General features: G+C 42.0%; 1 protein-coding gene across 2 annotated transcripts in view; it reads left to right on the top strand.

The window, feature by feature from the left end:
• Positions 1–23,476, top strand: part of LOC106582127 (transmembrane protein FAM155A) — a 190,389-nt gene that overhangs the window by 159,841 nt on the left and 7,072 nt on the right. For both annotated transcript variants that reach the window (XR_006761190.1, XM_014164884.2), the window contains exon 2: positions 23,116–23,287. Coding sequence is in view for 1 of the 2 variants with exons in the window: in XM_014164884.2 (XP_014020359.1) it covers positions 23,116–23,287 (172 nt within the window). In the remaining variant the exon portion in view is untranslated. The remainder of the gene's footprint in view (positions 1–23,115; positions 23,288–23,476) is intronic.

The raw sequence follows: 23,476 nt of genomic DNA on the forward strand, positions 1-23,476 counted from the left end.
TCTCTCTCTCTCTCTCTCTCTCTCTCTCTTTTTCTCTGTCTCTCTCTTTGTCATTCTGTCTGTCTGTCTGTCTCTCTCTCACCCTCCCTTTCTCTCTCCCTCCCGCTCTATTTCACTTTGTTAGAGTTCTAGTCTGTAGACCTGTTTGAGTTGTATTCTATTTCCGGCGCTGTTGGCAGCAGGAATATGTGCATATTTAGACTACTGCATGTATTTGTCTGTCTGACCTCCATCCTGTTCCATATTCATGCTGCCTGTTTCCAACCCAATGCCATCTCACCACTGAATAACCATCTTCCCAACGTAACTCCATTATTGTGTGATCTGTCCATATCATTACCACCACAGCTGGCTAATAGAGGATAATAATCATAATGTGGCTTGGTAGTCTGGCAGGGAAATGCTTTTTCTCTTCCACTCTTTTAATTTGAGACTGTTTTTTTGTATTATTTTTTTCCTGTTACTTTTTCCGCTGCAGTGCAGAGTCAGGAATCGTATGTTTTCAATGAGCTTTTAAAGAACGTGGATTCATCCACACCTCTGTTCCATTAAAGAACAGCTATCTTTGATTTCTCCTCCCATTGCTCCCTCCATCCCTCCTTCTCCCCCCCACTCCCTAACACAGCGATAAACTTCTGTGACATCCTTGAATTCCTCCTTTCTATTAGACTTTATTTGGTGTAACTGTGTCATTGATCACCATGTCAGATGAACATCAATGCCAATGTGTTCCAGATCATGAGTAAACTAAACATGTCAAGGGAAGAGTCTGTCAAGGTGTGTGGGGGGGAGGGCTTCTGTGACAAACAGTCCAGGTTTTGATAATGACCATTATATGAGTGAAGCAGGCCAACTTACAAGCATTTTCTCTTGTCTCATTACAGCAGAGTGGAGCAGAGTGATATACAGTCACTGTTATATCCAAGTATGTAAGTGATATTGTTTTTTGATGAGTGGTACTGCATCGGTGTAGTGCTTGTTGCAGTGTTGAGTGCAGTAGTAATACCACAAAGTATATGGATTTCTGCTGCTGCTGCTATTGTTTAGTGTGACTTCAGGCCCAGAAATGCAAATAGCATCTCATGGATTAATGTAGAGGAGTATAGGAGTTATTTGAGAGTTAGATAACTCGTCGATTACTATGTGACTGTGCAATGTGTTTGTGTGTGTGTGTGTTTCAGTGGTTTAGTGTATGTGTGTGCTTGCATGTAGGGGATGTGTTTGTACGAGACTAATTGTCCTTCAAGTGATGTTGAAATTTAATACACACACACCTAAACACATCATTCTATTGACTGTAAGATACACTCAGCCTTGTGCGAACCACTGGCCGAGAAATGCAGTGGAGCATGGAGCTACACCCAGGAGGCCCAATGAGACCAAGGGCTCCATTACTAATCCCTCCCTCCAAAAGACTCCACTGGGGCAGCGGGCTGAAAGGCAGCTGGTTGGCTCAAATGCACCAGTTTCAGGATAACATTTCTAAAAAGCCTCTAATGTAAATAGACAAAGTCAAAGATAGAATGTGTTAAACATATACAGTTGAAGTCGGAAGTTTACATACACTTAGGTTGGAGTCATTAAAAATCGTTTTTCAACCACTCCACAAATTTCTTGTAAACAAACTATAGTTTTGACAAGTCGGTTAGGACATCTACTTTGTGCATGACACAAGTAATTTTTCAAACAATTGTTTACAGACAGATTACTTCACTTATAATTCACTGTATCACAATTCCAGTGAGTTAGAAGTTTACATACACTAAGTTGACTGTGCCTTTAAACAGCTTGGAAAATTCCTGAAAATTATGTCATGGCTTTAGAAGCTCCTGATAGGCTAATTGACATCATTTGAGTCAATTGGAGGTGTACCTGTGGATGTATTTCAAGACCTAAAGTGAGGGGGGAAAAGTATTTGATCCCCTGCTGATTTTGTACATTTGCCGCACTGACAAAGAAATGATCAGTCTATATTTTTAATGGTAGGTTTATTTAAACAATGAGAGACAGAAAAACAACAACAAAAATCCAGAAAAACGCATGTCAAAAATGTTATAAATTGATTTGCATTTTAATGAGGGAAATAAGTATTTGACCCTTCTGCAAAACATGACTTAGTACTTGGTGGCAAAACCCTTGTTGGCAATCACAGAGGTCAGACGTTTCTTGTTGTTGGCCACCAGGTTTGTACACATCTCAGGAGGGATTTTGTCCCACTCCTCTTTGCAGATCTTCTCCAAGTCATTAAGGTTTCGAGGCTGACGTTTGGCAACTCGAACCTTCAGCTCCCTCCACAGATTTTCTATGGGATTAAGGTCTGGAGACTGGCTAGGCCACTCCAGGACCTTAATGTGCTTCTTCTTGAGCCACTCCTTTGTTGCCTTGGCCGTGTGTTTTGGGTCATTGTCATGCTGGAATACCCATCCATGACCCATTTTCAATGCCCTGGCTGAGGGAAGGAGGTTCTCACCCAAGATTTGACGGAACATGGCCCCGTCCATCGTCCCTTTGATGCGGTGAAGTTGTCCTGGCCCCTTAGCAGAAAAACACCTCCAAAGCATAATGTTTCCACCTCCATGTTTGACGGTGGGGATGGTATATTGGGGTCATAGGCAGCATTCCTCCTCCTCCAAACACAGCGAGTTGAGTTGACGCCAAAGAGCTCCATTTTGGTCTCATCTGACCACAACACTTTCACCCAGTTGTCCTCTGAATCATTCAGATGTTCATTGGCAAACTCCAGACGGGCATGTGTATGTGCTTTCTTGAGCAGGGGGACCTTGTGGGCGATGCATGATTTCAGTCCTTCACGGCGTAGTGTGTTACCAATTGTTTTCTTGGTGACTATGGTCCCAGCTGCCTTGATATCATTGACAAGATCCTCCCATGTAGTTCTGGGCTGATTCCTCACCGTTCTCATGATCATTGCAACTCCACGAGGTGAGATCTTGCATGGAGCCCCAGGCCGAGGGAGACTGACAGTTCTTTTGTGTTTCTTCCATTTGCGAATAATCACACCAACTGTTGTCACCTTCTCACCAAGCTGCTTGGCGATGGTCTTGTAGCCCATTCCAGCCTTGTGTAGGTCTACAACCTTGTCCCTGACATCCTTGGAGAGCTCTTTGGTCTTGTCCATGGTGGAGAGTTTGTAATCTGATTGATTGATTGCTTCTGTGGACAGGTGTCTTTTATACAGATAACAAGCTGAGATTAGGAGCACTCCCTTTAACTTCCCTGGGCTAGCGTCCCACCCTAGTCAACAGCCAGTGGAATCGCGTAGCGCGAAATACAAATACCTCAAAAATGCTATAACTTCAATTTCTCAAACATATGACTATTTTACAGCATTTTAAAGACAAGACTCTCGTTAATCTAACCACATTGTCCGATTTCAAAAAGGCTTTACAGCAAAAGCAAAACATTAGATTATGTCAGGAGAGTACCCTGCCAAAAATAATCACACAGCCATTTTCAAAGCAAGCATATATGTCACAAAAACCAAAACCACAGCTAAATGCAGCACTAACCTTTGATGATCTTCATCAGATGACACTCCTAGGACATTATGTTATACAATACATGCATGTTTTGTTCAATCAAGTTCATATTTATATCAAAAACCAGCTTTTTACATTAGCATGTGATGTTCAGAACTAGCATACCCACCGCAAACTTCCGGTGAATTTACTAAATTACTCATGATAAACGTTGACAGAATACATAACAATTATTTTAAGAATTATAGATACAGAACTCTTTTATGCAATCGCGGTGTCAGATTTTAAAATAGCTTTTCGGCTAAAGCACATTTTGCAATATTCTGAGTAGATAGCCCGGCCATCACGGCTAGCTATTTTGACACCCACCAAGTTTGGGACAACCTAAATTCAGAATTACTATTAGAAAAATTGGATTACCTTTGCTGTTCTTCGTCAGAATGCACTCCCAGGACTTCTACTTCAACAACAAATGCTGTTTTGGTTCCAAATAATGCATAGTTATATTCAAATAGCTCCGTTTTGTTTGTGCGTTCAGGTCACTATCCGAAGGGTGACGCGCGAGCGCATTTCGTGACAAAAAATTCTAAATATTCCATTACCGTACTTAGAAGCATGTCAAACGCTGATTAAAATCAATTTTTATGCTATTTTTCTCGTAAAATAGCGATATTATTCCAACCGGGCGACGTTGCATTCATTCAAAGGCTGAAAGAAAAAATTTGAGAATTCTCATGAACGCGCATCTCCAGTGTCACTGTCCCCAGGCTGACCACTCACAAATTCTCCTGCTGTTCTTCGCCCAGAGACGGCAGACACCCCATTACACTTTCTGGCGGCTTTAGAGAGCCAATGGAAGCCTTAGAAAGTGTCACGTTACAGCACAGATGCTGTATTTTTGATAGAGATGCAACAGAAGGACAACAAATTGTCAGACAGGGCACTTCCTGTATGGAATCTTCTCAGCTTTTGGCCTGCCTTATGAGTTCTGTTATACTCACAGACACCATTCAAACAGTTTTATAAACTTTAGAGTGGTTTCTATCCAAATCAACTAATTATATGCATATTCTAGTTTCTGGGCAGGAGTAGTAACCAGATTAAATCGGGTACGTATTTTATCCGGCCGTGCATATACTGCCCCTTAGCCACAACAGGTTAAGAGTGTGCTCCTAATCTCAGCTTGTTACCTGTATAAAAGACACCTGGGAGCCAGAAATCTTTCTGATTGAGATGGGGTCAAATACTTATTTCCGTCATTAAAATGCAAATCAATTTTTTTACATTTTTGACATGCGTTTTTCTGGATGTTTTTGTTGTTATTCTGTCTCTCACTGTTCAAATCATGTCTTTGTCAGTGGGCAAACATACAAAATCAGCAGGGGATCAACTACTTTTTTCCCTCACTGTACCTTCAAATTCAGTGCCTCTTTGCTTGACATAATGGGAAAATAAAATGAAATCAGCCAAGACCTCAGAATTATTTTTTAGACCTCCACAAGTCTGGTTCATCCTTGGGATATATTTCCAAACACCTGAAGGTACCACGTTCATCTATACAAACAATAGTACGCAAGTATAAACACCATGGGACCACGCAGCCGTCATACAACTCAGGAAGGAGACGCGTTCTGTCTCCTGGAGATGAATGTACTTTGGTGCGAAAATCAATCCCAGACCAACAGCAAAGGACCTTGTGAAGATGCTGGAGGAACAGGTACAAAATTATCAATATCCACAGTAAAACGAGTCCTATATCGACATAACCTGAAAGGCCGCTCAGCAGGGAAGAAGCCACTGCTCCAAAACAGCCATAAAAAAGCAAGACTACAGTTTGCAACTGCACATGGGGACAAATATTGTACTTTTTGGAGAAATGTGCTCTGGTCTGATGATACAAAAATAGAGCTGTTTGGCCATAATGACCATCGTTATGTTTGGAGGAAAAAGGGGGACGCTTGAAAGCCGAAGAACACCATCCCAACTGTGAAACACGGGGGTGGCCGCATCATGTTGTCGGGGTGGTCTCAAATGTGTCTTCAAATGGACAATGTTGTGGTAAAATGGCTTAAGGACAACAAAGTCAAGGTATTGGAGTGGCCATCACAAAGCCCTGACCTCAATCCTATAGAAAATCTGTGGGCAGAACTGAAAAAGTGTGAGCGAGCAAGGAGGCCAACAAACCTGACTCAGTTACACCAGCTCTGTAAGGAGGAATGGGCCAAAATTCACCCAACGTATTGTGGGAAGCTTGTGGAAGGCTACCCAAAACGTTTGAACAATGTTAAACAATTTAAAGGCAATGCTACCAAATACTAATTGAGTGTATGTAAACTTCTGACCCACTGGGAATGTGATGAAATAAATAACAGCTGAAATAAATCATTCTCTCTACTATTATTCTGACATTTCACATTTCTAAAATAAAGTGGTGATCCTAACTGACAAAAGACAGGGAATTTTTACTAGGATTAAATGTTAGGAATTGTGAAAAACTGAGTTTAAATGTATTTGGCTAAGGTGTATGTAAACCTCAACTGTATCTTCACTCTGGACTGTGGTGAGACAACATCAACAGGAGAAAGAGCAGGAGAAGAACAGAGCACTAGAGGAGAGGATCAGACTGCTGGAGGAGAGGGTGAGGGGATGGCGTGTGACAGAGAACAACCCATTAGAGGGGTGCCAACCCCCGCAGGGAAGCCAGCAGGACAGCCCACCCCAGACCCTGACCATAGTGTCGACATCACAGCAGGACAGACAAATGAAGATTCCCAAGCCCAGGGGATCCAACCCCCTCTGAGTACCCCCCCATCCCCGTCAGCCACACTGATAGCCCTCCTGCCCCCCCCCCACACACACATTGTACTCCTTATGGACTCAAACGGGAAATATATTGTATACAAGAAAATACACTTTTTCCCAAACACAGATCGTCTAAACTCTAGTGTCCTACCCCAGCACGCCTTCTGTCTGAGGACCAACTAGGGTCACCCAGCCACATAATAATACACACAGGCACAAACAACCTGAGAGCACAGCAGGAAAGGGTGGCCACAGCACTCAAGGGAGTGATTGAAAAAGCTTCTTCTACTCTCCACCTTTCTACCACGAAAATACTTCCACCCTGCTACTATACAACGGGTAAACACAAGTATTTCCCGTGACTGTGCCTCAAAACCAAATGTTTACCTGGCCCACCACTCCACCCTGGACCCTAAAGGACATCGCCCTCAAACGCAGTCAAAACACTTCACACAGGAGCAACAGATCAAAAGACACGCCGCCCAGACATGCGGGACCCCCCTTCAGACCTACACATAGAGGACCCACGCCTAGAGGACCTACATCCAGACCACAGCAGCACCACCCACACCCCATTTAGACTCCCTCAGATCACACCTATGCTCCTCCTGCCCCCACCCTTGGCCCCCACTCACGCAAAGAGGGCCTCAACATGGAAGTCACACTTACGCCCAGGCCGTGAGCAGGCAAACAGGCCCAACCCCCACTCTTACACTAGCCCAAGCCAATGGCATGTACCAGATGCTCTGCTCACACTTGTTGGTCTGATGCTAAACCACACGACCAACAACATTGGACACTTTATGGAAAACAAAGCCTTCACTATCTCATCCTGGAATATTCAAGGCCTGCGGTCATCTGCCTTTGGCCTAAAGAGCAAGAACCTAGACTTCACCAAAGAAATCGGAAATACAGACATTGTCATCCTGCAAGAAACATGGCATAGAGGAGACGGACACACTGGTTGCCCTCTAGGTTACAGAGAGCTGGCAGTCCCATCCACCAAACTACCAGGTGTGAAACAGGGAAGGGACTCAGGTGGTATGCTAATTTCGCATAGAGCAGACCTAAAGCGCCGGAGAAAGCATACATGATAGTACTCCTCCCCGGCGCGTTCGGCTCCAGCCGCAGGACGCCAACTCAAGGGACGATCCCGGGGACCGGTCACCCCTGCTGATGCGCGGGAACCTGTCGTCAGCTGGGACGCGGTAACCTGACAGACCAGCTGAGGCATGAGAGCCTGACGAGCCGGCGGAGGCAGGGAAGCCTGGCATTCTGGCTGAGTCATAAAAGCCTGTAGCGGCTCCAGACCCAAGGTCATTCCACCTGACACAAAAAAAACACTCCCTGATGCTTCCCTTACGTGAGGCGTCATTCTGTAATGATGTGCCCTGAGAGTCGGGAAGCAAGTTCATGGAGTGAGTGTTTTAATAAATAAATGAAACATAATACAAAACAAGACACATGAACAACGCACAGACAGGAAAAAGAAACAATGATGCCTGGGGAAGGAACCAAAGGGAGTGACATATATAGGGCAGGTAATCAAGGAAGTGATGGAGTCCAGGTGAGTGATGACGCGCAGGTGCGTGTAACGATGGTGACAGGTGTGCGCCATAACGAGCAGCCTGGTGACCTAGAGGCGAGAGAGGGAGCACACGTGACACTATCCAAAATGGAGATCTATGGGTAAACCACTTCTCCAATCTGTTTGGCCCTATAACAAAGAGGAAAACATATTCATGATCAAATACAAATCTTAGAATCAAGTATTAAAGACTACGAGAACCCACTGGATTCTCCAATTACATTGAATGAACTACAGGACAAAATACAAAACGTCCAACCCAAAAAGGCCTGTGGTGTTGATGGTATCCTCAGTAAAATGTCCAGACGCTGTTCTTGTTCTGTTTCATGTCCGTTGTTTATTAAATGTTCTCCCTGTACCTGCTTCTCGTCTCCAGCATCGATCCTCACAGAATGCTGACATCACTAAAGGAAGCATCAGTGAGTTTCGATTTTTGTTTTGGTTGGTGGCGTCGGGTCCGTGTGCTGTCGCCGATGGAACCGGGGGTGCCTCAGCTAGCTCGTCGGGCCTCCACAACTTAGTTGGCTCGAGGTCTTCTTGCCTCGGTTTGCTCGGCAGGCGGCCGGCCCGTCAGGCTCACGCAGGTGGGACGCCGCGTGGTGCCCCTACTGTCACGCCTGCTCCCGCTACCCCTTTCTGGCGTGCAAGGGCGCCAGGCTGCCCTTCATTACCTACACCTGTCACCAACATTATGCACAGCTGCGCAATATTGGATTCACCTGGACTCCATGACTTTGTTGGTTACACCCTCTATATCTGTCTGCTCCTCAGTTTGTTCCATGTGTCAGCATTGATGTTATTTTTCCCCTTTCCAGACGCTGTTCCTGTTCTGTTTCATGTCCATTGTTTATTAAATGTTCTCCCTGTACCTGCTTTTTGTCTCCAGCCTTGATCCTCACAGTGGGATATGTGTCAACAGCAACCTTGGGAATTGACATGGAAACAAACCAAAAGAAAGGCAAAGTTTTCTCACGCTTTGTTGATTTCAAAAAAGCCTTTGACTCAATTTGACATGAGGGTCTGCTATTCAAATTGATGGAAAGTGGTGTTGTGGGAAAAACATACGACATTATAAAATCCATCTACACAAACAACAAGTGTGTGGTTAAAATTGGCAAAAAATACACATTTCTTTTTACAAGGCCATGGGGTGAGACAGGGATATAGCTTAAGCCCCACCCTCTTCAACATATATATCAACGAATTGACGAGGGCACTAGAACAGTCTACTAGAATCCGAAGTCAAATGTCTACTATTTGCTGATGACCTGGTGCTTCTGTCAGCAAACAAGGAGGGCCTACAGCAGCACCTAGATATTCTGCACAGACCTGGGCCCTGACAGTAAATCTCAGTAAAACAAAAATAATGGTGTTCCAAAAAGTTCCAGTCTCCAGGACCACAAATACACATTTAATCTAGACACCGTTGCCCTAGAGCACACAAAAAACTATACATACATCTGCCTAAACATCAGCGCCACATGTAACTTCCACTGCGAACGAGCTAAGATAAGGCAAGAAGGGCCTTCTATGCCATCAAAAGGAACATAATATTGACATACCAATTAGGATCTGGCAAAAAATTCTTCAATTAGTTATAGAACCCATTGCCCTTTATTGTTATGAAGTCAGGGATCCGCTCACCAACCAAGAATTCACAAAATGGGACAAACACCAAATTGCTGAATTCTGCAAAAAATATCCTCCATTTACAACGTAAAACACCAAATAATACATGCAGAAAAGAATTAGGCTTATACCCGATAATTATCAACATCCAGAAAAGAGAGGTTAAATTCTACAACCACCTAAAAAGAAGCGATTCCCAAACCTTCCATAACAAAGCCATCATCTACAGAGAGATTAACCTAGAGAAGAGTCCCCTAAGCAAGCTGGTCCTTGGGCTCTGTTCACAAACACAAACAGACCCCACAGAGCCCCAGGGCAGCAACATAATTAAACCAAACCAAATCATGAGAAAACAAAAAGACAATTACTTGACACATTGGAAATAATTAACAAAAACACTGAGCAAACTAGAATGCTATTTGGCCCTAAACAGAGAGTACATAGTGGCAGAATACTTGACCACTGTGACTGACCCAAACTTAAGGAAAGCTTTGACTATGTACAGACTCAGTGAGCATAGCCTTAGGCAGACCTGGCTCACAAGAGAAGACAGGCTATGTGCACACTGCCCACAAAATGAGGTGGAAACTGAGCTGCACTTCCTTACCTCCTTCCAAATGTATGACCATATTAGAGACACATATTTCCCTCAGATTACACAGATCCACAAAGAATTCAAAAACAAACCCAATTTTGATAAAAAACTGGGTGAAATACCAGCGTGCCATCACAGCAGCAATATTTGTGACCTGTTGAGTGAGAGAGAGAGAGAGAGAGATCTTTCATTCATTCAGTTTTTTCATCACCATGATGTTTTGTGTAGTATTTTAGCGTTGTTTGCTTTCAGGCCTAGTGAAGTGGAATCAGAAATGTAGGGTGTGTGTTATTAGTCCAATATTCCTCTGCTACCTGCAATGGGGATGGGTGAACAAAAATCAATGGACAATTTCTGCAGATGAGCACATGAATACAAAACTTGCATTGAACCCTGCTGGGAAAGCAGGGCAAACAAACACCCAAGCACACACACATCACACCCAAGCACACACCCCATCCTTGAAGCCATGGGCTTAACCAGTGTTGTTTTGTGAATAAGCTGTTAAATTATATAGACAAATGATTTACTTCCCCCCCAGATGGTAGTAAACTTTGGAAAAGTGTCGTTAAGCTAGATACTGCCTGTACCGCTGAGGTGAATATTGATTTATCACTCTTACTCACAGTAGGTTCTTCCTGATAATTATCTTTGTCATATTAATTATCTTTGTTAGTGTCAGCATGAAAACACTATATAAGAATAACATCACATAACCTTGATTAATCATACAGAATTCATTGTTGTTTGTGCATGCGTGTCTCCGTGTATGTTCAGTTACGTGCAGACTATAGTCTCCATACTGTCGAGTTCTCTACCCTCTTCTGTTTTTCTGTTTCTCTCTCTCTCTCTCTCTCTCTCTCTCTCAGTGTGTGTGTGACTGGATCACAGGGTGGTTTTCTCTTATCTTGTCAGTCTAAAGGCTCATGTCTATTGATCTCTATGGTACAGTGAGCCAGTATAGGCAGAGTGACTGACAGAAACCTGGCTGAGCCTATTGCTACTGTACCGTATGCTCTGTATTCCTGTCTACAGTAGGGTCTTTGTTGCTTTATTAAGCACACTGACCTGACATGACATCGACGCTGACTGGACTGACCATACTGCTGAAGCATTTCAGAGCACTGATAAAGTCACAGTCACCTGAATGAACTTAGGGATATATACTAAACATAAATCTAAACGCAACATGTAAAGTGTTGGTCCCATGTTTCATGAGCTGAAATAAAAGATCCCAGAAAAATGTTGTGCTCAAATTTGTTTACATCCCTGTTAGTGAGCATTTCACCTGGTTAAAAAGCATGATCATTACACAGACGCACGTTGTGCTGGGGACAGTAAAAGGCCACTCTAAAATGTGTCTCACAATTGCAGACCACATGTAACCACGCCAGCCCAGGACCTCCACATCCCGCTTCTTCACCTGCGGGATCGTCTGAGGACGGGGAGGGGGAGGGGGTGCTGAGGAGTATTATGTCTGTAATAAAGCCCTTTTGTAGGGAAAAATTAATTCTGATTGACTGGGCCTGGCTCCCCAGTGGGTGGACCTGGCTCCCAAGTGGGTGGGTCTATGCCCTCCCAGTCCCACCAATGGCTGTGTCCCTGCCCAGTCATGACAAATCCATATATTAGTGCCTCATTTATTTATTTCAATTGATTTCCTTTTGTGAACTGTAACACAGTAAAATCTTTGAAATTGTTGCATGTTGCGGTTATATTTTTTTCAGTAATACATTGGTGATGCAGTTTTGTGCTGAGCTGGCGCTGTCCAGGTTACTGAAAGCATCAGATGTGTGTGTGTGTGTGTGTGTGTGTGTGTGTGTGTGTGTGTGTGTGTGTGTGTGTGTGTGTGTGTGTGTGTGTGTGTGTGTGTGTTTGTTTGTGTGTGTGTGTTCTTGTATTTAATAAACCCACTCTGTATAATGTGGCCCTTGCTGTGCGGTAATAACATTAGCATGGTTTACACTGACAAATGAGCTGCTCTTATTAAAAGAGGTGAGGATGTGTGTGCGTGCTTCAGGGTTTTGTGTTCCAATTGAAGCAATAGGTGAATCTATTCTCAGTTCAGATTTGAAAAATAGCCCTCCTGGGTTGTCATACCCATTCAAATGTAACATGACTGTAATTGAATATGTCCCAGTCAGGCAGTGTATATTGTAGGGCTCTCTGCTTCACTTCCATTCCAATCAATGTTGTTTCCTTCTGTGTTGCAGTCAGCCTGCCTGCATGCCTGCCTGCAGCCTAGCTAGCTACTCCCTTTGTTACTCTATTGTGTTCACATTGGCTTTGCTGACCACTTTGACTTAATCTGCCCATTAATTCCCTATACACTGGTCCTTTCCTTGAGATGATTAGTTATGCTACATTTACTGTACACATGTCTTGAGTCTACAGGCTATGTGCTAGACTGCTAGCCAGTCTTCTCTGACTAAGCTAGTTAGCTCATCTGGCAAAGCTAGCTCATTGCAGGCTGCTCAATACATACATTGTGTTATTGGTTTGTCTAACCTTGCTTTGTGTATGTGATAGTGTCAGTTGATTTGAGGGAGTCAGGTGATTTTACAATGCCAAAAGAACAATGGGATTGCAATGTTTGTTTACGTATAATCTAACTAGCAAAACTATTGGTTATCAGGTTAATGCTTGCAGAGACATGTCATTGGTCTTTGCTTGTTCTTTACATTCATGCTTGATTACTTTCATTGAGCGTATCCTTCTCCTTGGTTGTCCGTGTGTGTGTGTGTGTGTGTGTTTGTATGTACACTACTGTTCAAAAGTTTGGGGTCACTTAGACATTTCCTTGTTTTTGAAAGAAAAGCAATTTTTTTGTCCATTATAATAACATCAAATTGATCAGAAATACAGTGTAGACATTGTTAATGTTGTAAATGAAACTGCAGATTGTTTTATGGAGTAACTACATAGGCGTACAAAGGCCCATTATCAGCAACCATCACTCTTGTTTTAGCTAATCCAAATGTATTATTTCAAAAGGCTAATTGATCATTAGGACACCCTTTTGCAATTATGTTAGCACAGCTGAAAACTGTTGTTCTGATTAAAGAAGCAATAAAACTGGCCTTCTTTAGACTTGTGAGTATCTGGAGCATCAGCATTTGTGGGTTCGATTACAGGCTCAAAATGGCCAGAAACAAAGACACTTTCTTCTGAAACGCATCAGTCTATTCTTGTTCTGAGAAATGAAGGCTATTCCATGTAAGAAAATGCCAAGAAACTGAAGATCTCATACAATGCTGTGTACTACTCCCTTCACAGAACAGCACAAACTGGCTCTAACCAGAATAGAAAGAGGAGTGGAAGGCCCTGGTGCACAACTGAGCAAGAGGACAAGTACATTACAGTGTTACTTGTGATGGTTGCTGATAATGGGCCTCTGTACGCTTATGTAGATATTCCATTAAAAAAAATCTGCCGTTTCCAGCTACAATAGTCATTTACAACATTAACAATGTCTACACTGTATTTCTGATCAATTTGATGTTATTATAATGGACAAAAAATTTGCTATTCTTTAAATAACAAGGACATTTCTAAATGACCCCAAACTTTTGAACGGTAGTGTATTTATCTTTGAGTGTATTGGATTGTGCGTGTTGGTGTGGTTAGCCATCCGTGAGGTTGGAAATTGCTATGCGACCCCTCACCCAAAGCTTGTACTAGAGCTCTGAGGGGGCATTGCTGCTAGTGCTCAGAGAGCCCTGTGGGAAATGAGTTGCTGGTTTACATGCTTCCTCCTGCAGTAGAGTAACCTCCATCTGACTATTCACCCTTTACATTTCAAATTGCCTCGACTGCTAGTCTGCTCAACTCACCTCAGAAATGGTACGCTATAAGAAAGAGTTTTGTTTTCTCTGGTCTAGTATTTCACAATATGTTCCTCTGGGATCAATAGGGTTGCATATGTTGTTGCAACTCAGCAATAGCACACCTTATTCAACTAGTCAACTAATCATCATGCCCTTCATTATGCCCTTCGTTTTAAATCAACACTGACAGTGTTCAATTTAACACAGGGCCAGTGTCTATACGGTCCACACTTTTGAGTGTTAAATTAACACCATGCCTAGTGCTGACACTGTTACACTTTGTCAGTGTTATTCAATAACACCTTATATTGTATTTTTAACACTAGGAAGTGTATATAGTTTGTACCAATGGTGTTATGCAATAAAACCTCATATATTATTTTTTATCATCACACCAAGAAGTCCGTCACTCAGTGTTGAGTTAAATGTCAAACACTTGGATTCATTATTAAGGGGACAAGATGACATCACCTTAACTCTCATTTTAAAACCTCTTAATAAGGATCTGCCACTTTTTTTTTCAATTTTTGCCTAAAATGACATAGCCAAATCGTCTAACTGCCTGTAACTCAGGCCCTGAAGCAAGGATATGCATATTCTTGGTACCGTTTGAAAGGAAACACTTTTAAGTTTGTGGAAATGTGAAAGGAATGTAGGAGAATATAACACAATAGATCTGGTAAAAGATAATACAAAGAAAAAACCAACCGTTCTTTTGTATTTTTTTGTACCATCATCTTTGAAATGCAAGAGAAAGGCCATCATGGATTATTCCAGCCCAGCTGCAATTTAGATTTTGGCCACTAGTTGTCAGCAGTGTATGGGAAAAGTTTTTGACAGATCCAATGAATCATTGTATTTCTGTTAAAAATGTTGTATCAAGACTGCCCACATGTGCCAAATTTGTTTATTAATAACTTTTCATGTTCAAAACTGTTCACTCTCCCCAAACAATAGCATGGTATTATTTCACTGTAATAGCTACTGTAAATTGAACAGTGCAGTTAGATTAAAAAGAATTTAAGCTTTCTGCCAATATCAGATATGTATATTGTCACGTCCTGGCCAGTATAAGGGTTAATTGGTATTGTAGTTTGGTCAGGACGTGGCAGAGGGTATTTGTTTTATGTGGTTCGGGGTGGTGTTTTGGAAAAAGGGTGTTTGATTTAGTATTTCCGGGTTTTTGGGTTATGATCTTTGTTTACGTATTTCTATGTTTATCTAGTTAGTTGTATGTCTATGTTTGGTTAATTGGGGTGGACTTCCAATTGAAGGCAGCTGTGTGGTGTTGCCTTTGATTGGAAGTCCTATATTAGTTGGGTGTGTTTGTTTGTTTAATTGTGGGAGATTGTTCTGTGTTTAGCCTTGTGCCTTGCCAGACTGTCGGTATATCGTTCGTTCACTTGTTTTTGTTATTTTTGTACGTTCATTTTGGGAAGTTAATAAATGTTCAAAATGAACAAACACAGTCCTGCTGCATTTTGGTCCTCCTTCACCGACGATAACCGTGACATATATGTCCTGGGAAATGTTCTTGTTACTTACAACCTCATGCTAATCGCATTAGCCTACATTAGCTAATGCGATTCCGAAGAAGTTTTAATACACCAATACACATGATATTCTCTTACCTCATTTAAATAAGTACTGCCTTGTAACCAACATCGGAGAAGGCGTGTTTTCAGAGGTGCGTGTTTATATACTAGCTAGATAGCTACTCTACTGGTGGCACTCAGTATGAAGACATCTTGAATAAAGAATTCAATTGCCGCACAGCAAATTGGTCAGTGTTACCTAGAGCATGTTGTAATTGACATTTGTTTGGTAAAACAGTAGGATAAATACACATGTAGGTGGAGTATAATCTCATTTTTTCTCTTTTTCTTTTTACAGGTTTGTCACAACGGACCAGTTTGTCAATTCGATTTATATATTAGATGCAATTTCAATGTTTGAGTTGCTTTATGTATCACCAAATTAGCTTGAGATGATTTTACTTCAGCACTGCATCCAAGTTGATTGACATAAGTGTTTCAAAGAGCTGTAGTTAGCCATGAGAGAAACATTGCTTTTCTGAATCACTGTTTAGGACATTGCAATAATATTTTCAAGTCTTTATTGCCATGTGCTCTTATGTAAGCATTATAAAAGACCTGATATCTGGCACCAGACATGCTTAACTTAACTTAACAGAACAATTGAACTGGTACAACACTTCCACTCACGGGTGGCCAAAAATAACGAATTTAATGCCAGGTCTTAACTAAGCCACACCTCCAACATAATTGCCCAGTGTACCTTGCCTTTTCTAGTGAATTGTAGAGTTACCGAACATGACTATATTTGTTAGTCACTAAGTGAGGTCCTACTGTACATGAACGTTACTACAATAAAACTGTTTATGATAATACATTACATATATCATAAAGCCTTACTTTGATGACCATGTTTTACCCCAACCCAGTGGTGCTGGGAACCTACTGGTTTACAGACCACATCAGGCCTGAAAGTTATATTATGCTGGCTTGCAAAGTGATATGTAATTTCTATTGGAATCCAGCCAGTGTTAGGACATCCGACAGTTGGAATTTTATTCACCCACAACCTGTTAGGAACATTAAATCTGGAATAAATCTAAGTAACTGATTGGATTCATTTAGAAAAATCTATGCTATTTATCTTTGTGTAGCATAAGACACAGATATTACAAGCAAACCCCCCAAAAACACAGATATTAAAAGCAATCCCCCCCAAAAATCTAATTTTGGTAGAGCGTGATGGGAAAAATGTAATAATGGGCGTGGTTTTTATGGGAACATTTTACTCTCCACAGAGTAAAAGTGACACAGTCACACTCTTACACTCAACACTGGTTATTAAAACCAACACTGGGATTATTTTACACCACTTTCACTCTTAGAAAGCTAATTTAACTCCTGAATCAACACTAGAAATGTTACACTGAAAAATCAACACTAGGTAACACTGACCAATTTGCTGTGTGGTAATTCAGAGGGAAAATGGAAATAGTGTCAGTGTTGCAGTTCTTTATTGAAGATGTCTTCACACTTTTCAAAACATTTTAACTTTCTTCTCTCTCCTCGTTTCCGATTTGGTCTCACATTAAAGCAAACACATTAAATCTTCTCTGCTCTCGCTTCAGCTGCAGAAACCTTTCGAAACCACTGAAAAATCAATACTAGGTCATTTGCTGTGTAGCTGCATCAGGTGTGCTAATGCTGGGCTGGACCAAAAATGTGTAAACCTGAGGCTCCCTGGGGTACTGATGAAAACCACTGCAGACTGAACTGAAGATGCTTGAGGGTTTATTCCAAATTACTGTACTGAAGATGATTGAGGGATTATTCAAAATGACTGTACTGTAGATGATTGAGGGATTATTCAAAATTACTGTACTGTTGATGATTGAGGGTTTATTACAAATTACTGTACTGTAGATGATTGAGGGTTTATTCCAACACTACTGTAGATGCTTAAATCAAAGGGATAGCAGAAAAAGAGGAGGAGATAAATGAAAAGTGAATGTAATGAAGCAGTAAATTACTATGTTTTACAGTAAGCTGTGGTGGTGGGGTGCGTGAGAAGTGTAAGACCTTAGAAATAGAATGAATAGAACAGGCTTGGAACCTCTAACCCTGGCAATTTGACTGGTAAACTCATGGGTACACTCACAAAGGCTACCTGGTATTGTGATGCAATAATTTCCATGGTATTTTGGAATGTTCTAGCAAGTGATGCTGGATTGCCATGGTAATATATAATGTTCATTCAAATGATGCTAACTGATGTGGCTAATGCAATGCAATTAATTTTTTGTAATGTCAGTTGAGTTGACTCAACAAATCACAGCACAGATTGAAAGATACACTTCCTGCTTTTACTTCCAGGCATGGGTACACGCAAAATGGCTGCAAGTCCACCCATTATGCCATTATTTACCTGAATGGAGACACCCTTTCTATTCATTTTATTTCTATGTGTAAGGTTGTAGTAATCCGGTGTGTTCCCGTGCACTCCCTCCCTCCCTCCAGCCCTAACTCAGTCAGCAGTTTGCCCTGCGTACAGGGGAAGCAGGAGCACAGATAAGACATCAAAGACAAAGCTCTGACCATGCAGGGCCACCCGAGGCCTTGTAAAACCAATACTATAAGGCGCTGAAAGGCCCTCCGACAATTACAACCTTATTAGGCTAATCATAATGGATAATACAATCCAGGAGGACAGCTTAGCTATAACACTGTAGCTCGCCAAGGAGACGAGACACTAACGTATATGGATAAGACAGGATGAGGGGAAGAGAAGAGAAAAAAGAGAGAGAAAAATAAAAGTTTGAGAAAGATGAAACGGCGAGTATGACTAAAAATGAGAAGAAAGTGAAGAAAGAGTTCAGTGAGGACAGAAAGAAAAAATGCTGACCTTGAGCATGCTAGTGGGGTTGATTGAAGTAGAGGCTATGTTTATAGTATAGGTACCAGATTTTTTTGTATTGCTCTCTTCTTCTTCCAATGTTTCCAGTGTTCTATACGTATCTCCATTCATCCGACCCCTTTCACCCCATCCCCCCTCCCCAAAGGAGCGAAAGAGAGAGAGCTAGGTAGCGAGAGCGAGAAAGAGAGAGAGGCAGGCGCAGATAGAGGACCCTACATTGCACCGCGGCCCCATGCAAGGCTAGCCCTGCTGCAGCACTACAGTAATCCGCAGTGCTCACAGCAGCAACAACACTGCAAACCTGAACCATGTTGCTAGCTAATAGCTCTAATACTGGCCTTAGGATATGCTTTAGGTTTCATCCAATCTCTGCCTTTTCTTCTTCATTTTAAAGGATATATTTAGCCTAAATCCTGAGCGTTTAGAGTTTTGGTTGGAGGAGGGTTAAGTTTCCACAGAGGCGTGTTGTTGGGTTAATCTCCCTGAGTGTGATGTTATTGATTATCTAGCATGATTCTTTATCCACTAAGCCCTGGGGGTAGGGACATGATCAGATTTGACTTTGGAATATGAGATACTGCTGAGTGAGAGAAATCATAGGCCTTTGCCAAAGTCTTTGTCTCCCTAACGCCACCCTATGGTCAGGCATAGACATAGCAGGGGTCTATGCGTAAGGTCACAGACACACACACAAACACACACACACACAATGCTGTGATAATGTGTGGATGAGGATGTGACATTAACGTAATGATGTGATCGTGTTTACTGCTGTGACATACACACACTGCCCAGCGCAGAGTGAAGGGCAATATGTGTCTATCTGTTAAATTCACTCTCATTTCACATCCATCTGGAATTCTATTATTATACTGAACAAAAATATAAACACAACATGTAAAGTGTTGGTCCCATGTTTCATGAGCTGAAATAAAAGATCCCAGAAATGTTCCCTACGCACAAAAAGCTAATTCTCTCAAATGTGTTTACATCCCTGTTAGTTAGCATTGCTCCTTTGCCATGATAATACATCCACAGGTGCGGCATATCAAGAACTTGATTAAACAGCATGATCATTACAAAGGTGCACCTTGTGCTGGGGACAAATAAAACTCCACTGTGGAGTTTTTTCACATTGTTTTAGAGAATTTGGCAGTACGTCTAACCAGCCTCACAACCGTAGACAACGTGTAACTACGTCAGCCCAGGACCTCCACATCTGGCTTCTTCACCTGCAGGATGGTCTGAGACCAGTCACCCAGACAGCTGATGAAAACTGTGGGTTTACATAACCGCAAAATGTCTGCACAAACTAGCAGAAACCGTCTCAGGGAAGCTCATCTGCATACTCATCGTCCTCACCAGGGTCTTGACCTGACTGCAGTTTGGTGTCGTAACTCGACTTCAATGGGCAAATGCTCACTTTCGATGAGGCAAATGGTGGTCACACCAGATACTGACTGGTTTTCTGATCCACGCCGATAGCTTGTTTATAAGGTATCTGTGACCAACACATGCAAATCTGTATTCCCAGTCATGTGAAATCTATAGATTAGGGCCTAATGAATGAATTTCAATTGACTGATTTCCTTATACACTGAGTATATACAACATTAAGAACACCTGCTCTTTCCATGACATATACTGACCAGGTGAACAAGGTAAAGCTATGATCCCTTATTGATGTCACTTGTTAAATCTACTTCAATCAGTGTTGCTTAAGAGGAGGAGACAGGTTAAAGAAGGATTTTTAAGCCTTGAACCAACTGAGAAATTAATTGTGTATGTGTGCCATTCAGTGGGTGACAATTGAAGAGCCTTTGAACAGGGTATGGTAGTAGGTGCCAGGCGCACTGGTTTGTTTCAAGAACTGCAACTCTGCTGGGGTTTTCATGCTCAACAATTTCCATTGTGTATCAAGAATTGTCCAGTGTATGAACTGTAACTCAGTAAAATCTTTGAAATTATTACACGTTGCGTTTATACAGTCTTTTTGTTCAGTGTAGTTAGAGCTGTCCATGATACTGAAAGAATAAGCTTCCTGTGTGTGTGACTGAGGAAATAATAGATTCACCTTTTTTTTACGTGCTAATGCCTGGCTTACTGTTCATTATCAAATGCCGCTCAAAGATGTATCTAATAAAGAGTACATTGAGTCACATCATTTGAGCAAGAGCCACACACACACACACACACACACACACACACACACACACACACACACACACACACGCATAAATATCTCATCTGCGGAGGGGATTGACAAGATCTATGATTGGGTGCAGTGTGTTGAGCCGTGACGGTTAGCCCGCGGCGGGCACTAACGTGCCTAGCGCTCCCCACTTCCCCAAACAAGCTTTGAGTGATTCACCGGAACCACCGGCTAATTACCGTAGCCGCACGGGGACCGGGAGCGGCGCGGAGAACTAGGAGACACACTCGCTAACAGGTGTCAGCTCCACAATACACCATATAGCGACAGCGGGTTTATCGTAAATCTGTTGAGACGAGGAGCCCAGGGAATATATGGAGACCTAGGAAATATGTGTGCAAGAATAGGAAGGCCTCTGGAATATGTCTGAGACAATAGGTCAATGGAATACATTGTGTACTGTATGAAGGGTTGCGTAGGTACAGTAGGTGTACAGTACCGTTCAAAGGTTTGGAGACACCTACTCTTTCAAGGGTTTTTCTTTATTTTTACTATTTTCTACATTGTAGAATAATAGTGAAGACATAAAAACTATGAAATAACACATTTGGAATTATGTAGTAACCAAAAAAGTGTTAAACAAATCAAAATATACTTTAGATTTTAGAGTAGCCACCCTTTGCCTTGATGACAGCTTTGCACACTCTTGGCATTCTCTCAACCAGCTTCACAAGGAATTATTTTTCAACAGTCTTGTTGGCTGCTTTTCCTTCAATCTGCAGTTCAACTCATCCCAAACCATCTCAATTGGGTTCAGGTCGGGTGATTGTGGAGGCCAGGACATCTGATGCACCACTCCATCACTCTCCTTCTTGGTCAAATAGCCTTAACACCGCCTGGAGGTGTGTTGGGTCATTGTCCTGTTGAAAAACAAATGATAGTCCTACTAAGCCCAAACCAGATTGGATGGCGTATCGCTGCAGAATTCTGTGGTAGCCATGCTGGTTAAGTGTGCCTTGAATTCTAAATAAATCACGGACAGTGTCACCAGAAAAACATCCCCACACCATAAAACCTACTCCTCCATGCTTCACGGTGGGAACCACACATGCAGAGATCCTCCGTTCACCTACTCTGAGTCTCACAAAGACACGGCAGTTTAAACCAAAATCTCAAATTTGGACTCAGCAGACCAAAGGACCGATTTCCACCAGTCTAATGTTCATTGCTTGTGTTTCTTGGCCCAAGCAAGTCTCTTCATATTATTGATGTCCTTTAATAGTGGTTTCTTTGCAGCAATTCAACCATTAAGGCCTGATTCACGCAGTCCTCTGAACAGTTGATGTTGAGATGTGTCTGTTACTTGAACTCTGTGAAGCATTTATTTGGGCTGCAATCTGAGGTGCAGTTAACTCTAATGAACGTATCCTCTGCAGCAGAAGTAACTCTGGGTCTTTCCTTTCCTGCGGTGGTCCTCATGAGAGCCAGTTTCATCATAGAGCTTGATGGTTTTTGCGACTGCACTTGAAGAAACTTTCAAAGTTCTTGATATTTTCAGAATTGACTGACCTTTATGTCTTAAAGTAATGATGGAATGTAATTTCTATTTGCTTATTTGACCTGTTCTTGCCATAATATAGAATTGTTTTTTTTTTACCAAATAGGGCTATCTTCTGTATATCGCCCCTACCATGTCTCAACACAACTGATTGGCTCAAATGCATTAAGTAAGAAAGAAATTCCACAAATGGACTTTTACCAAGGCACACCTGTTAATTGAAATGCATTCCAGGTGACTACCTCATGAAGCTGGTTGAGAGAATGCCAAAAGTGTGCGAAGTTGTCATCAAGGCAAAGGGTGGCTACTTACCTACTTATGAAATTATATTTTGATATAATATTTATATAATATTTTGATTTAACACTTTTTTGTTTACTACATGATTCCATATGTGTTATTTCATAGTTTTGATGTCTTGACTATTATTCTACAATGTAGAAAATAGTCAAAATAAAGATAAACCCTGGAATGAGCAGGTGTGTCCGAACGTTTGGCTGGTACTGTATGTGTGGAATACATTTAAGACAATAGGAAGGTCTATGGAATATGTGAGAGACAATATGAACAGTAGAACTGAGGAATATGTGAGAGAGAATAGGAAGGCTTATAGAATACAAGAGAGGCCTGTGGCATACTGTACTTTACGTCTTAGAGAGAGGACCTCACCCACCAACACCCTTATTAATTGGAAGCTGGATACAAGGAAATCTGATCAATTCAAGTAAATCAATTGCAATAGAGGTCAAGGATGGTGTGTGTGTGTGTGCGTGAGCGTGCGTTTGTGTGTGCATCCATACATTATTGTGTGTGTGTGTGTGTGTGTGTGTGTGTGTGTGTGTGTGTGTGTGTGTGTGTGTGTGTGTGTGTGTGTGTGTGTGTGTGTGTGTGTGTGTGTGTGTGTGTGTGTGTGTCTGTGTGTGTGTGTGTACGCCATCAATGGCAACCCAATTTTAACCCATCAATATGCTCTCTCCCTCCACCTTCTCCATCCCATCCCTCTCCGACTCCCTACTAGACGGTATATAAGCCTTGGCTGTGCTCACAGTACTTCAAGACCACACAGATGCACTGCAGTAAGAGGATCCCGTGTGGCCAGTACTGTCTGGAGGTGCAGCAGAGGTGTCCCTTCATCCTTCCCGACAACGACGATCTCATCCACGGAGGGAGCCCCAGTTTTATATGCACAGGTACAGCCTGTTATACTGTATGATACACAGGTTATATGCACAGGGAAATAATATGAAGATATTGGAGAATACTCCCAGTTAAACATGGAGTACAACCACAGCACTGATCTGTTACAACTAGCACATAGAACTAAAATGCCAACATGTATTTGCTGTGGTGTGACATATGCCGTATAGCACAAATGATTG

The sequence above is a fragment of the Salmo salar genome, chromosome ssa21 (genome assembly GCF_905237065.1).
Source record: "Salmo salar chromosome ssa21, Ssal_v3.1, whole genome shotgun sequence".
Classification (NCBI taxonomy): domain Eukaryota; kingdom Metazoa; phylum Chordata; class Actinopteri; order Salmoniformes; family Salmonidae; genus Salmo; species Salmo salar.